The 12,984-nt window shown below is 43.7% G+C and overlaps 1 protein-coding gene across 11 annotated transcripts in view; it reads right to left on the bottom strand.

The window, feature by feature from the left end:
- Positions 1-12,984, bottom strand: part of AP3B2 (adaptor related protein complex 3 subunit beta 2) — a 47,682-nt gene that overhangs the window by 15,849 nt on the left and 18,849 nt on the right. For 4 of the 11 annotated variants that reach the window (XM_087972921.1, XM_087972920.1, XM_087972914.1 and 1 more), the window contains exons 8-20: positions 12,020-12,196; positions 10,354-10,451; positions 8,971-9,025; positions 8,588-8,659; positions 7,674-7,736; positions 7,387-7,519; positions 6,017-6,126; positions 5,748-5,924; positions 4,703-4,889; positions 4,478-4,596; positions 4,164-4,220; positions 2,526-2,637; positions 1,139-1,322 (exon numbers count right to left, since the gene is read on the bottom strand). In XM_087972921.1, coding sequence (XP_087829047.1) covers positions 1,139-1,322; positions 2,526-2,637; positions 4,164-4,220; positions 4,478-4,596; positions 4,703-4,889; positions 5,748-5,924; positions 6,017-6,126; positions 7,387-7,519; positions 7,674-7,736; positions 8,588-8,659; positions 8,971-9,025; positions 10,354-10,451; positions 12,020-12,196 — 1,544 coding nt within the window. Of the gene's footprint in view, positions 1-1,138; positions 1,323-2,525; positions 2,638-4,154; positions 4,221-4,477; positions 4,597-4,702; positions 4,890-5,747; positions 5,925-6,016; positions 6,127-7,386; positions 7,520-7,673; positions 7,737-8,587; positions 8,660-8,970; positions 9,026-10,353; positions 10,452-12,019; positions 12,197-12,984 lie in introns of all 11 variants that reach the window. The other 7 variants (XM_087972918.1, XM_087972922.1, XM_087972916.1 and 4 more) reach the window with 2 other exon arrangements.

Raw genomic sequence — 12,984 nt, 5'->3', positions numbered from 1 at the left:
ATGAGGACTGCAGAAAAAACAATTGCTACCCACCTGCCTTCAATTGAGGACCTGTATACTGCACGAGTCAAAAAGAGGGCTGTGCAAATATTTACAGACCCCTCACATCCTGGACATAAACTATTTCAACTCCTTCCCTCAAAACGACGCTATAGACGACTGCACACCAGAATAACTAGACACAAGGACAGTTTTTTCCCCAACGCCATCACTCTGCTAAACAAATAATTCCCTCAACACTGTCCAACTATTTACAAAGTCTGCAACTACTATCACTATTAATCTTCTCATCACTCCTTATCACCCCTCCCCTCCCACTTGTGACTGTATGACTGTAATTTTGTCGCTCGTATCCTTACGATTTATATTGACTGTTTCCTAGTATGATTTGATGGCTTATTTGTACCCTATGACTATCATTAAGTGTTGTATCTGATGATTCTTGACTCTTGACGAATGTATCTTTTCTTTTATGTACACTGAGAGCATTTGCACCAAGACAAATTCCTTGTGTGTCCAATCACACTTGGCCAATAAACCTATTCTATTCTGTTCTGTTCTGTTCTATTCTATTCTATTTTTATTTCTATTTTTGTTCTATTTCTATTCTTATTGTACCCTATGACTACCATTGTGTTGTACCTGATGATTCTCAAGTTCTGACAAATGTATCTTTTCTTTTATGTACACCGAGAGCATTTGCACCAAGACAAATTCCTTGTGTGTCCAATTACACTTGGCCAATAAAGAATTCTATTCTATTCTATTCTATTCTATTCTATTCTATTCTATTCTATTCTATTCTATTCTATTCTATTCTATTCTTCTATTAATCCTTCTTTTCTCTAGACTAGCCAGACCCAAATCCTGCAGCCATTCTTCATATGTTTTAGTTTCCAGACCTTTGATCAACTCCAGCTAGTGTGTCTGCAGAGGGGAGGTCAAAAAAGTCAAAATGGTGACTGCAACCATGTAATTGAACCTTCATCCCTTTTTAAGTATTGTGCAACACACATTTTTTTTAAAAAAAGGGTGGGCTGCATTTTTGTCTTTGTGGCCCAGCCCAAGTAGCAGAGTTGACTTCCCAAACTATCCCTGTTTGTCTGCATTCAATGCCAGCCTCGCCCGGTGACTCTACCTGCCAGCGCACTCCAGCAGACCTTTCCGGGGAGTTTCCCCCTTCTTCTTTTTCTTCTTCTCTTCCTCTTCCTCCTCCTCCTCCTCTTCTGATTGGTCTTCACTCTCTTCCTCATCCTCTTCTTCACTGCCGGATCCCGATCCACTCTCACTTCCGCTTTCGGATCCACTCATGGTCTCAGGGTCTGCAAGCCAAAGAGAAGAGCGAAGGACTCTGAGGTTAGCTACGTTCTCCTCCTTGAGCATGATGGATTAAAATAATAAAGGCAGGATTTAGAAAAAAAAACGATTTAGTAAACAGCCATAGAACTTAAGACTTCTATACCACTTCACGGTGCTTTGACAGCTCCCTCTTTTATTTTTTAATTTTAAAATAAACTTTGTTAAAGATTAAAAAGAAAAATATATACAGTGTAAAATACCATGTTTCGTTAGAAACGAAAGCAATATATAAATATTGACATCAAACTTATTTCTTATCAGCTAAGATGGCGTGATCATTTCTTGAAAACAATTTTACTAATATTCATTTTCTATTTTGGGTATGTGCTCTTAGTTTAACCATTTCATTTTTCAAATCTTTATCTTTTAATTTCCTGGTTTTTCTCCTTTTTTTCCCAAGCTCTAGTATATTTTGTGTCTACCTCATCTCTTAAGTTTTTGTGTAAGTAGGTCCATTTCAGCGCAGTCAAGAACTTTCTTACAGCCTTCTCTGAGTGGTGTACAAAGTCAGCGTCTTGCCCCCCAACAATCTGGCTCCTCATTTTACCCACCTCAGAAGGATGGAAGGCTGAGCCAACCTTGAGCCTGGTGGGATTTGAGCAGCCGATAGTCAGCAGAAGTTGCCTGCAGTACAGCACTCTAGCCACTGTGCTACAGAGGCTCTTATGGTCATAACTCAAGGACTACTTGTACTTCAAACAGTTGCTAAGTGAACAGTCACCATAAGCTGAGTGTCAGGATTCCAGAAGTTACCCCAATTCAATTATGAGTCTCGAGCCAAACTTCAAAAGGATTTATTGGGAGTTAACATGTCCGGCACTGCCTGGGTGTAGCCGACTCTGAGACACATAATTCATTGTCACCTTTGACCTGGTTTTCCTCCACCCCCTGGGTGGATCATAATTCATATTCTCCAATGGGACACATCCATAGCCAAGAGTCATCAATCATCTTCTCTAGTTAGAATTTTTGCACAGCAGAAACTTCAGTTACCTAATTACTATCTTTGAGAACTATTTATGGAATGCACTTTCAATTTCCAAGTTGCCGCACTGCTCCTCCCCACCCTTTCTGTTGGCAATTCTAAAAAGACCATAGAAATATTTTATGAGTTGACACGGAGGACCGCTTGCGCTCCCCTTGAAGCCCTCCTCCGCCGTTCTCACCACTGTCCGCCGATTCCGTCGCTCCCGATTCTCCCTCTGAATCCGAATAGAAGGGTTTCTCCACCTTCTCCTTCCTCTTCTCGCGGCTGGTGCATTTGGTCCATTCCGGGACCTGGATGGAGCCATGACGTAGGAAACATCATTGCAAAGACGGAGCTGAGCAACGTCAAAAATAAACCTACTACACACAAAGGAGCAAAGAAAACGAGACTCGGACACTGGAGGCCATGGATTGATTCCCTGCACAAAGGTTACCCTGGTGCAAAACAACCAAACGAATCAACATGCAGGAGAGGAACATTCCGTGGCATCTCTTTGGTTGCAGCTGGTAGTGCATGTACGCCATGAGGCCACGAGAGGGAAGAGGCATGCGCCCTTATCGAAGGGGGGGTCTAGAAGATGTTCATGGGATGCAGCCCTCAAGAGGGTCAGCTAAGGTGAGAATCTGAGTGATGAGGCAGAGAAGATTTGCGTAATTCTGCAGGTCGGCATGATGGCCATGCACTAATAGCTGCGTGGCAGGAGCTGTGAACAGCCACAATTTCAGTGACATTTCAGTCTTAGTGGCCTGTGAATACGGTCAGACGTGGCATGCAACGGACCAAATTTCCACCACAAGACTTGCAAGAACTCAGGGACGAACGTGATTCAATCCATCCTGCCTTGAATGGACATTGGTGAAGATCTGGAGGCCACTTCCCCCCACCCTGTCCAATAAAATGAGATTTCATTGCACCTGAAAAGCAGGCCTGTTCTCGAGGAGGAAAAACTTGGAGGTTCTCCTGATGCTGCTGGACAGAAATTCCCACAATGGCCCCCTTGGCTGGGATGTTGGGACACTGTACTTCAAGAACCTCTGTCTGGAGCATTACAGGTTCCTCACACCCTTGCTACATTTTTACTCCACCTAGCATCCCTTCAGAAACCCCAAATCTCTTCCCATCATCTCCTAGCCTAACTCCTAACTCAAGGCTCTCCAAACTTGGCAACTTTTAAGACTTGTGGACCTCAACTCCCAGAATTCCATGCAGGCTGGAGAACTCTGGGAGTGGAAGTCCACGTGTCTTAAAGTTGCAAGTTGGAAGACCCTTGTTTTAACTGCCCGGGATAGATTTTTGACCACGATTGAAACATTTTCTTGGGTGACATAAAGTGTGTGTCATAATTTAGATCAGAGATGTCCAATCTTGGTGACTTTAAGACCTGTGGACTTCAACTCCCAGAATTCTGACACTGAACTGAAAAAGCTTCTTGGATGAGAAGCAAAACGTCTTCAAGGAAAAAACAAAACAGAGGAAAGCCCAGTTGCCTTTTGAAAAAGCCCCTTTGGGACAACCATGACCTGGATGGTGGAGAATTTCTATCGACATCCCTCTCTGATTTGCTATGAGAATGGAAATGTGGAACGCCTTCACTAAGAGCAGCCCTGTAGCTTTTATAATCACGTTTTCAAAATAAATCCAGAAGCTAAATCCGGGCCCTTTTTTTAGTCCATCAAAACGTACTTTCAATCTTTAGGATTGAAGTCCTAACTAGCACACAGTCAAGAGATGCACAGCACAAGGGAGAGAAGCTGGAAGAGGAGGAGGAGGAGGAGAATGGAAAAGCATAAACTATCACTGCACACACAAGCTCCACCTCTTTGGGTCCACCCAGTAGCCCAATGTGGCTTCCTCTAGGATCAATGGAGTCTTCCTAAAAAAATAAGCATGGGGTGTAGGAACCAACCTTTCATCAAAAACAGAACAATACACACCACTGGATTATGCAAGCATAATAACCTGAAGAAGGTACGGTGGCCCTCATCTGCCACAACAAGAAATGACTCTTGCACAAGTCAAAGATTGGATCATTGACATGTTGACACCCAACGTTTTCAGAATATCAAGGAGTAGAACCAGCTTCAAGGGTCCCCACATCCCATCATCAAGAAAGAGAAGGGCTAGTCCTACCTCCACGTTGCGCACAGATGGATCTGGGGCTTCGCTCGGCCAATCGGGAAGCTCCTGGTAGCCCACCGCTTTGGCATTGAGGAGGTGTGAAAGGGAGCCCAGCTGGAAGTGGTCACGATCTGGAAGGGAGAAGCAACTGGCAAAGTCCACCCCCCGTTTTGAAAGCCATATGCCACCACGGTTCTTCAATGGTCCCTGTGTTTTTGGTCTGTTGCCATGCCTTACCTTTGAAAGACGATTCCAAAATGGGAGCGGGCTTTTGTGCCAGGAAAAGCTTCTTGGCGTACTTGCTGAGGGCACCGCTCTTCTCCGTGGGTACGATGAGCTGGCGTATGAAACGGGCACGATCCCGAATGTCATAGTTCTGGTCATACTTGGCCAAATTCAGCACGTACTGGGTCAGCAGCTTGCTCTGTAGGTGCCAGAGCAATGGGGCAGGGAAAACAAGATGGAAGTGATGGGTCAGTCTCGAATTACTAGCTGGGCACTTTGCGGACAATTCCTGGCAATGTCTTACACCGAAGGCCAGAAATACTGGAGATTTCAATTACATACATAAATATAATAAATAAAATTAAAATTAATAAAATCAAAATGTATTCAATACATAAAATTAAAATGATTAAATATAATCAAGTTAGATCTTCCAGCTGTAAAACATGTTAATCTCTTCCATGGAGATAAACATCACTCTGAATATTGCAAGGAAATTATTTTATATCATTGGAATCTGGATTTTCTTGGCTTCTTCCAGCTCTTAATAGCCAGAATTTCCATCTGGAATTCTTTTGGCTTTATTTTTAAAAATATGTGCCTTGCAAGGATCTCTGGCTTTGTTAAAATACAACTGTTTCTGTTTGTTTTTTCTTCTTCTTTCCATCTACTAAAACATGTAAGTGTTTATCTTTAAGGTTAGAAATGGATTTAAGTCATAGCTGGACTTTCAAATTGACTGAATCAACTCTTTACTTATTAGAGTTAATATAGCTGGCCTCTCCAACAGTTTCTGGACTTTTTTTTTTTCAAAACTTCCTGATATTTGAACCTTTGATGGCAAAATTATTATGTATTAATAGTTCCCTTTTTGAAATATTTAACTATCATTCTAAGACATGGAATAGTTCCAGTATAAAACATGTCTACCTACGTTCTGTTTTACCCAAAGTAAAGGAGACATTTGATATGTATCTCCTTGACTTCTCTATGGCAGAACCTCTAGGTACCAGCCAAGAAACCTACACTACCTGGTTATCTTTAGAAATGACCTTACCTGCTTAGAGTTGGTCAGATAAAGTTTGGCTGCTAGGTTGATAACCTGTAGCTTCACAATGTCTTCTTCACTGGTGAAGGACTTGGCCATCTTGCGCAGAACATCTGGGGCAATCTTGGGCACATGTTCACAGTATTCACCAATCAGCCATAAGATGCTGGCCCGGGCCATGGGAACCTATACACAAAAGAAAGTGATATCTGGCCCTTCAACATCTTTTCATGGTCCATCACATGCCACCCAAGTAGAGGCTCAGCTCTTCTTCAAACCTGGATGTTATCTGTCAGCTTGGCCATGTGCTTGATGATCTCACTGTGTTGGGATGGCTGCATCTGTAGAAGCTTCTTAATGACCACCACCGACTCGGCCACGACCAGTTCTAAGTAAGATGATAGAGAAGATACAAAGGCAGACATAAACCAGACCAGTTCAACTCTTAATGAGATAAAGATCTCAGGAGATCTGAGAAAGTCATCAACAGGCAACTTCACAAGAGTTCCTCTCATGGACATGACAATGGGTCACATACCTGGCCTCCCTTTCTTAACCTACGACCCCAGAAACAGCACAGGATTCTAGTTTCTGATTTAAATGGGGATCATCTACATGGATCCAGTGCACAGTCTGAAAGCCAAAACTAGACATCACCACCTCCAGAGCATCTTTGAAAATGGGCCACTAGTTTTCCATTTCCATGTGTGGGAAAATGGGCCATTTTTAATGGAATTGGTGGGAAGGGAGGAGGAATTACAAGGTATAGTGCACAGCAGTGATGTCCGATGTCTATTAATTGCTGTTGTAGTCTAATTGCACTTGAATTCTTTTCTATATTGATATATCTGCCATCCAGAGTTTCATTGGAGTGAGCTGGGAGGAAGATTTCAATTTAATCAATCAATCTATCAAAAATATTGCCTGCGTCACAGTTCTATCCATTTTTTGACCATCATCTTTGGAGTATAATCGAACACACAAACACACACACACACACCCCTAAGTATGTTCCGTGATTCGTCCACATTATTGCAAGTCATTAGGTCATTTCTGTTAGGGATAACATTGTTTACCCTAACTGGTTTGGGTAAAAATAATAAATAAGTTGTCATGGTTTGTTGGTTAAAGTGTGTGTAACTTTAACTATAAGAATGTAATTAAGGGTGTGGTTGTAAAAGCACCATAAAAGAAGCAAGTCAATTGCAGCTCTCTCTCTCTGGCTTAATGATCCCTAATTACTGGATGGATTGATGACTGCGTTTTTCCTTACTGGAACGGAGGAGAGAAAGGAGTGTTGATTTCTCAACGGAGAGAAGAGATAATATGGACTGATTTATTGTAAGTGAACTGACATTGGCTATTCAACACGGACTTTGCAAATTGAGTATCCTCGACTGGACTGACTGAAATGATACATGACTAATGGACCGTTTATTTTGACTATGCTATAATTCCTAATGGAATAAACTATATTTTTGATATCACAAGCATATCTGTTTTTTACTGCGTGTTAACTAAAATACAAACTTATCTCACACATTTACCTGTCTGCCTATCTGACTACGCTACACATTCTGTTTAGTTTGTTTTCCTTAACACTCGTTGGGGAATTCAGGCTTAACAATTTCTAAAAGCAAGATCTCACCATCTCGGTTGGAGAGCAGCTGAACGAGTCCGTTGAGACACGTGTCTCTCACTCGGCCAATGTTAGTGGCGCAACGGCCAATGGCCTGGATTGTGGCTGCCACAAAGTCTTTATCCATGCTCCGGATGTAAGTCTGCAGAAAGAGAAGGAACAAATGGGGTTTTTTTTAAACAAAAATGTATCAAAACCAAAAGAAATAAGTGCTTCGGATAGAAAAGTTCATTATTATATACATTATATGCCCTGAGGCAGAAAATTGCCCTGGGCTACAATTTTCTATACATTACCTGAAATTCCCGCAAAATGGTAGAAATGTTGGTTTCGTTAGCCAGGTTGGTCAAAACTTCCAGCTGGCAGGATGGGTGGGGGAAAAAAAAAGCAGAACGGGTGAGGTTTGAATGTCTTTTAACATCAGTGCTTCTTTGAGCGTGCAGAAATGCAAGCCAATAATTAGAACTGAGCCAAGTAAAGATTGGCAATCTACAGTATTAGGGCACAGCAAAATTCAAAGTAATAGAAGAAATTGGAAGAGAATTTGCTAGCTGTTCTCTAAAGAGAACAAAACAGCCAACTATATGTTGGGGTAACTATATGTTTTCCTTTTGATTGGCCCACAGTCAACCAGAAAACTATATGTTTTCCTTTTTCGTTCATTTTTGCTCTAAATCAAGGGTCTTCAAACTTGGCAAGTTTAAGACTTTTGGACTTCAACTCCCAGAATTCCTGAGCTAACATGACCGGAGGAGGAATTGTGGGAGTTGAAGTCCACAAGCCTTAAAAGCTGTCAAGTTTGAAGACCCCTGCCCTAAATAATAAACTTGGAAGTAAATCTCACTGTTAGGTTTGCAGCTGGTATATGATTATGCACCTCTTTATACTTACATATAGTCTGTTTTTGAGAAGACACAAAAAGACCTTAAGCCAAGGTTCAATAAGTCATGTGGCCTGTTTCAGATGTAACATTCAGCAAATGAACTAATGAACATAGCTGGGGTCCAAGTTTAGGATTAGTGTAAACAAGTCACATTAGGGCTTTGTATCGTATATAATTTTCATCACATATTAACTTCATTAACATACAATATTGTCAATCTTCCACTTTTTTCATCTCTACTTTAGTTGGTAGTATTTTATATTGTAAAGAAAAAAATGCATTATTTGGAAACAGATATATTTTGGGATATCTGAGCATCTAATATACCTTGAGGATCTTAATCTGGGTGGGATCAGTTGATCGGATGTAGAAGCTTTTGAGGTAGGGCTCAAACATTCCCTGGAGAGAGGAGGAGGGGGGGAGGAGGAGGGGAGGGGGGAGGAGGAGGAGGAGGAGGAGGAGGAGGAGGAGGAGGAGGAGGAGAGAGAAACAGATTCAGCTATTAAAAATTTCCACAAGATTCTCTGGGTTTCTAGAAGTCAAAAAAGATTCCCCTCAGGATTTATAGTTGCTCCCTCTCTGACAAATGGAATAAGCTCTGGCTGATATTGATTAAGTGGAATGTGACAAACCTCCATAAAATCTGGAGCCACGTTTTGTAGTAGGGCCACGTGAATAATTCCCACCTGGAAAAGAAAAGAGGTGCTTACCCTACGCTTGATGGACATGGTGGCCACGTTCTGAAGCACTACATATTGAACCTCACTGCAAGACAGACAGACAGACATTTAATCAGGTTGGATCTTCCCGAGATCCTCTATCATCAAGAATAGGGTTAGCCTCAGATTGTACAAGAACTGTGGTGAATATCTGCTTTCCTCAAACTATTGTTCTCCAGAAGCAGCAGTGGGATTCTCCTGGTTCGGGCGAACATCTAGCGCCGACGATCAGCTGTTGGGCGAACCAGTTCTCTGCGACAATCAAATCGTCCCACCACATCCCTGCGCTGTACTGACCTATGTCCTCTCAGATGATTCGGGCGGCAGAGCGAATTGCCGTGTCTCAGCTGTGTTACTCCCCAAAAATAACATAGAAGGTAAGTATTGTTGAAAGCTGCGCATGTGCGCAAAGCGCGCGACCGCTGAACCGGTTGTTAAACCGACAGCATCCCATCACTGTCCAAAAGTGATGGAATCACAACTCCTATTTCTAACCAGCAGATAGGAGTTGGAATACCTGCGTACCGTCGTACTAGTTTGAGAAAAACGTATTAAACTGATGGCTATAACGGATAGAAACTGAACGTCTACAAATAGTACGCTTGGGGGGAAGTGGAGATGGAAAAAGGGAAAGTGTGGATGGAATGGAACCTTGTGGGAGGTGGGGAATGCCTTGGACATTGAAAAGAGTCGCCTTATACCAGTGATGGCTAACCTATGACACGCGTGTCACTCGTGACACACCGAGGCACTTTGACTGACACGCCTGTTGGTGTGGGGAAAACCTGCACATTTAGAGGCTGCCTGTGCTCTGCTCCAATCCCTGCTCCCTGCTTGTTGCGTGGAGGCGTGGTGTCACCGCTGCCGCAAGATCTTTGCAGCAGAGAACCAGTTTTAACTGCCATAAACTGAGCTTTGTCAGTTTCATTACCTCAGGAACGCTACAGGAGGAAAGGAGATCCATGAGGTTCACAGCCCTGTAAGGTGGCCTTCCGATCCCCACATCCTGCACCTGCAGCCCTGAGACCAGGGAGACGAGTTTCACAGCCCTGTGTGATCACCCCGGCCCAGTCCGTCACAAACCAAATTATTGATATTTCTTGAAGTGACACACGACCCGAGGAAGGCTACACTTTTTCCCCGATTTTCGACACACCAAGCTGAAAAGGTTAGCCATCATTGCCTTATACCATATATTGTCCCTTTCTAAGGGACACTCAAGTTCCAAACATTGAGACAAAACAAGATGCAATCAAAGAGTTGTTGGAAACTGGCAGGAATGCCCTGATTTGGTCACTTCGTTGAAAGAACACATCAGAAAAAGGGAAATGAGGTTCTGGGGTTGTAGAAAGTGGGAAGGAAGCATCTGCTGACCTGTGGCTTCTCAGGAGACGCACCAGGGCCTTAGCGATGACTCCAACTTCAGCTTTGGGGGCAAGATGGAAGTAGAGCTGAGCAACTGACATCACCACCTGAAAAACAGAGAAGGCCATTGTGTCACAATCTGGTAGAACCACCAAGATGTCCATCCACTTGTTGTAGTCACCAAAATGAAATAAGGCCATCAAGAAGAATCAGCTGAGTGTAGAACGTCCAAAATCCCCAAACGCAAGGAATCCGGATCGCGGAGGAGTAAGAAAAAAGAAAACACTCTGTGGTGGAGAGGAAAACCCAGGAATCATCTGTTCTTCTTGCCCCAAAATTTTACATGATGCCTGAAATGTGTGTCATAGTTATCAATACTTGGGATGGATAAGAGAATTGACACCCGATAACTATCCTTTTCTCACAGAATAAAGTCAAGTTTCAGTTTAAGATGTTCAAGACTGAGAGAAAAGAGCCATGGTGGTTCGAATGCAGTATAGCAGGTTAACTCACTGCTCTCGCTCCAGAAGTTCGATCCTGACCAGCTCAAGGTTGACTCAACCTTCCATCCTTCCGAGGTCGATAAAATGAGGACCCAAAATTGTTGGGGGCAAAATACTGACTTTGCAAACTGCTTAAAGAGGACTGTAAAGTCCTGTGAAGCAGTATATAAGTCTTAAGTGCTATTGCTATCTTCCTTCCCTTCCTTCCCAGTGGTTAGAATGCAGTACTGCAGGCTAACTCTGCCCACAGTCAGGAGTTCAAGCCTTGTTGGCTTAAGGTTGTTTCCTCCCTCCTTCCTTCCTTCTTTCCCTCCCCCTCCTCCCAGTGGTTAGAATGCAGTATTGCAGGCTAACTCCCCCCATCAGGAGTTCGAGCCTCACCGGCTCGAGGTGACTCTTCCTTCCTTCTTCTTCCTTCCTTCCTTCCTTCCTTCCTTCCTTCCTTCCTTCCTTCCTTCCTTCCTTCCTTCCTTCCTTCCTCCCTCCCTTCCTTCCTTCTTTCCCTCCCTCCCTCCCTCCCAGTGGTTAGAATGCAGTATTGCAGGCTAACTCCGCCCACAGTCAGGAGTTCGACCCTCACCGGCTCGAGGTTGACTCTTCCTTCCTTCCTTCCTTCCTTCCTTCCTTCCTTCCTTCCTTCCTTCCTTCCTTCCTTCCTTCCTTCCTTCCTTCCTTCCTTCCTTCCTTCCTCCTCCCTCCCCCTCCCTCCCTCCCTCCCACTGGTTAGAATGCAGTATTGCAGGCTAACTCTGCCCAAAGTTCGACCCTCACCGGCTCAAGGTTGACTCAGCCTTCCATCCTTCCGAGGTCGTCAAAATAAGGACCCGGATTGTTGTGGACACAGATGCTGACTCTGTAAACCTCTTAGCAAGTGTTTGTTGTAATAGCACTATGAAGCAGTATATAAGTCTAAATGCTATTACTATGTTCACTTGGGTCCAGCTAGCTCCACCCCTTTCCTATTGGCTCTGCCCCCTTTTCTGAGAGTAACCACAAAATGGCATGACTGTCAAGTTCAATTGGCATGACTACGGAGAATGCTCTTGCGCGGGGTCTATTTCCCTTTCTTCTTTTCTTCACCCATTTTGGTGACACCCCCCCAGGGCAGGGCAGGGGACTTCTTAATTTTCAAGGCAAGCTTCCCCCCCCCCACCCCCAAGAAAAGGGCTCACTGCAGCATTGCGGCTTTGCAACAGGGGTTTGGTGTTGCGCAGTAGTAAGCGGTGGTCAGGATCCATCACGTAAGGCTTGCGCTTTGCCAAGGGTGTGGACTTCGCCTTGTCGTCTTTGGCATCTTCTTCTTCGGATCCGTAGAAGGTTTTCTCAGCGTTCTCCTCCAGGAGGGATTCCTGTCCATCGGAAAACAACGAAAGGTATTTTGAGGTTGAGTACGTGGACCTTTTCCCACCCCCCACATCCCCAATCTGCAAGCCACTTCTAAACTGTTCTACGTCGCTCCTTAGTTGGGCTCATTAAGCCATAAACTCGATCGTCTGATTTAGTTCCCATATCTATGTGAAACAAAATGGCTTACTTTGCACAATACGCCACACTCCAAGAACAAATAAATCACGTTGGTTCAGTAGGGATGGCCTGACTCATCCGAGTATATACAAAGACAATTGGGCTTCTTGCAATCACAAACTATTCAGCTCTGTTCCAGTCAAGTCGAACACATGGTGTGAACTGGGACATCCTGTTCTAACAACATTACAAGACCCTGGGAGGGGGGGAGGCAGGTTTGCGCAAAAGCAGGTATGGTGCCCTTGAAATGTGGATGCTTCAAGTTCTCACAGCTAATAACTCTGACCCCTAGTCACCCTGACAGTATAATGGCTGGATGTTTTAATTGAGAAAGATTCAAGGAATGTAAATGACTGGTTGTTGATTTCTCCATCACCTTTTCTCCGGTGCACTATAAGTCTCTGAAAAAGAGATTCAGAACATTTCCATTCTAATGTCCTCTGAGATATAAATTGATTCTAAGACGAAAATAGGTCCCCTTGTTGGGGTTCTTGTACTGTCCCTGCCTGTCAGGTCCCAAGAACCAAGAAAGACCTGTGGAATGACTCCTGAGCAATTTCCTTTATCGTTCTCCTCACCCACGGATAGAAATCTTGCCAAACCAAAGCAATTG

Source organism: Notechis scutatus, chromosome 11 (assembly GCF_049901735.1).
Source record: "Notechis scutatus isolate UNSWTSFEM ecotype Mainland chromosome 11, rNotScu1.2, whole genome shotgun sequence".
NCBI classification, from domain to species: domain Eukaryota; kingdom Metazoa; phylum Chordata; class Lepidosauria; order Squamata; family Elapidae; genus Notechis; species Notechis scutatus.
The sequence above is the reverse complement of the archived record's forward strand: the minus strand, read 5'-3'. Positions and strand labels throughout refer to the sequence as shown.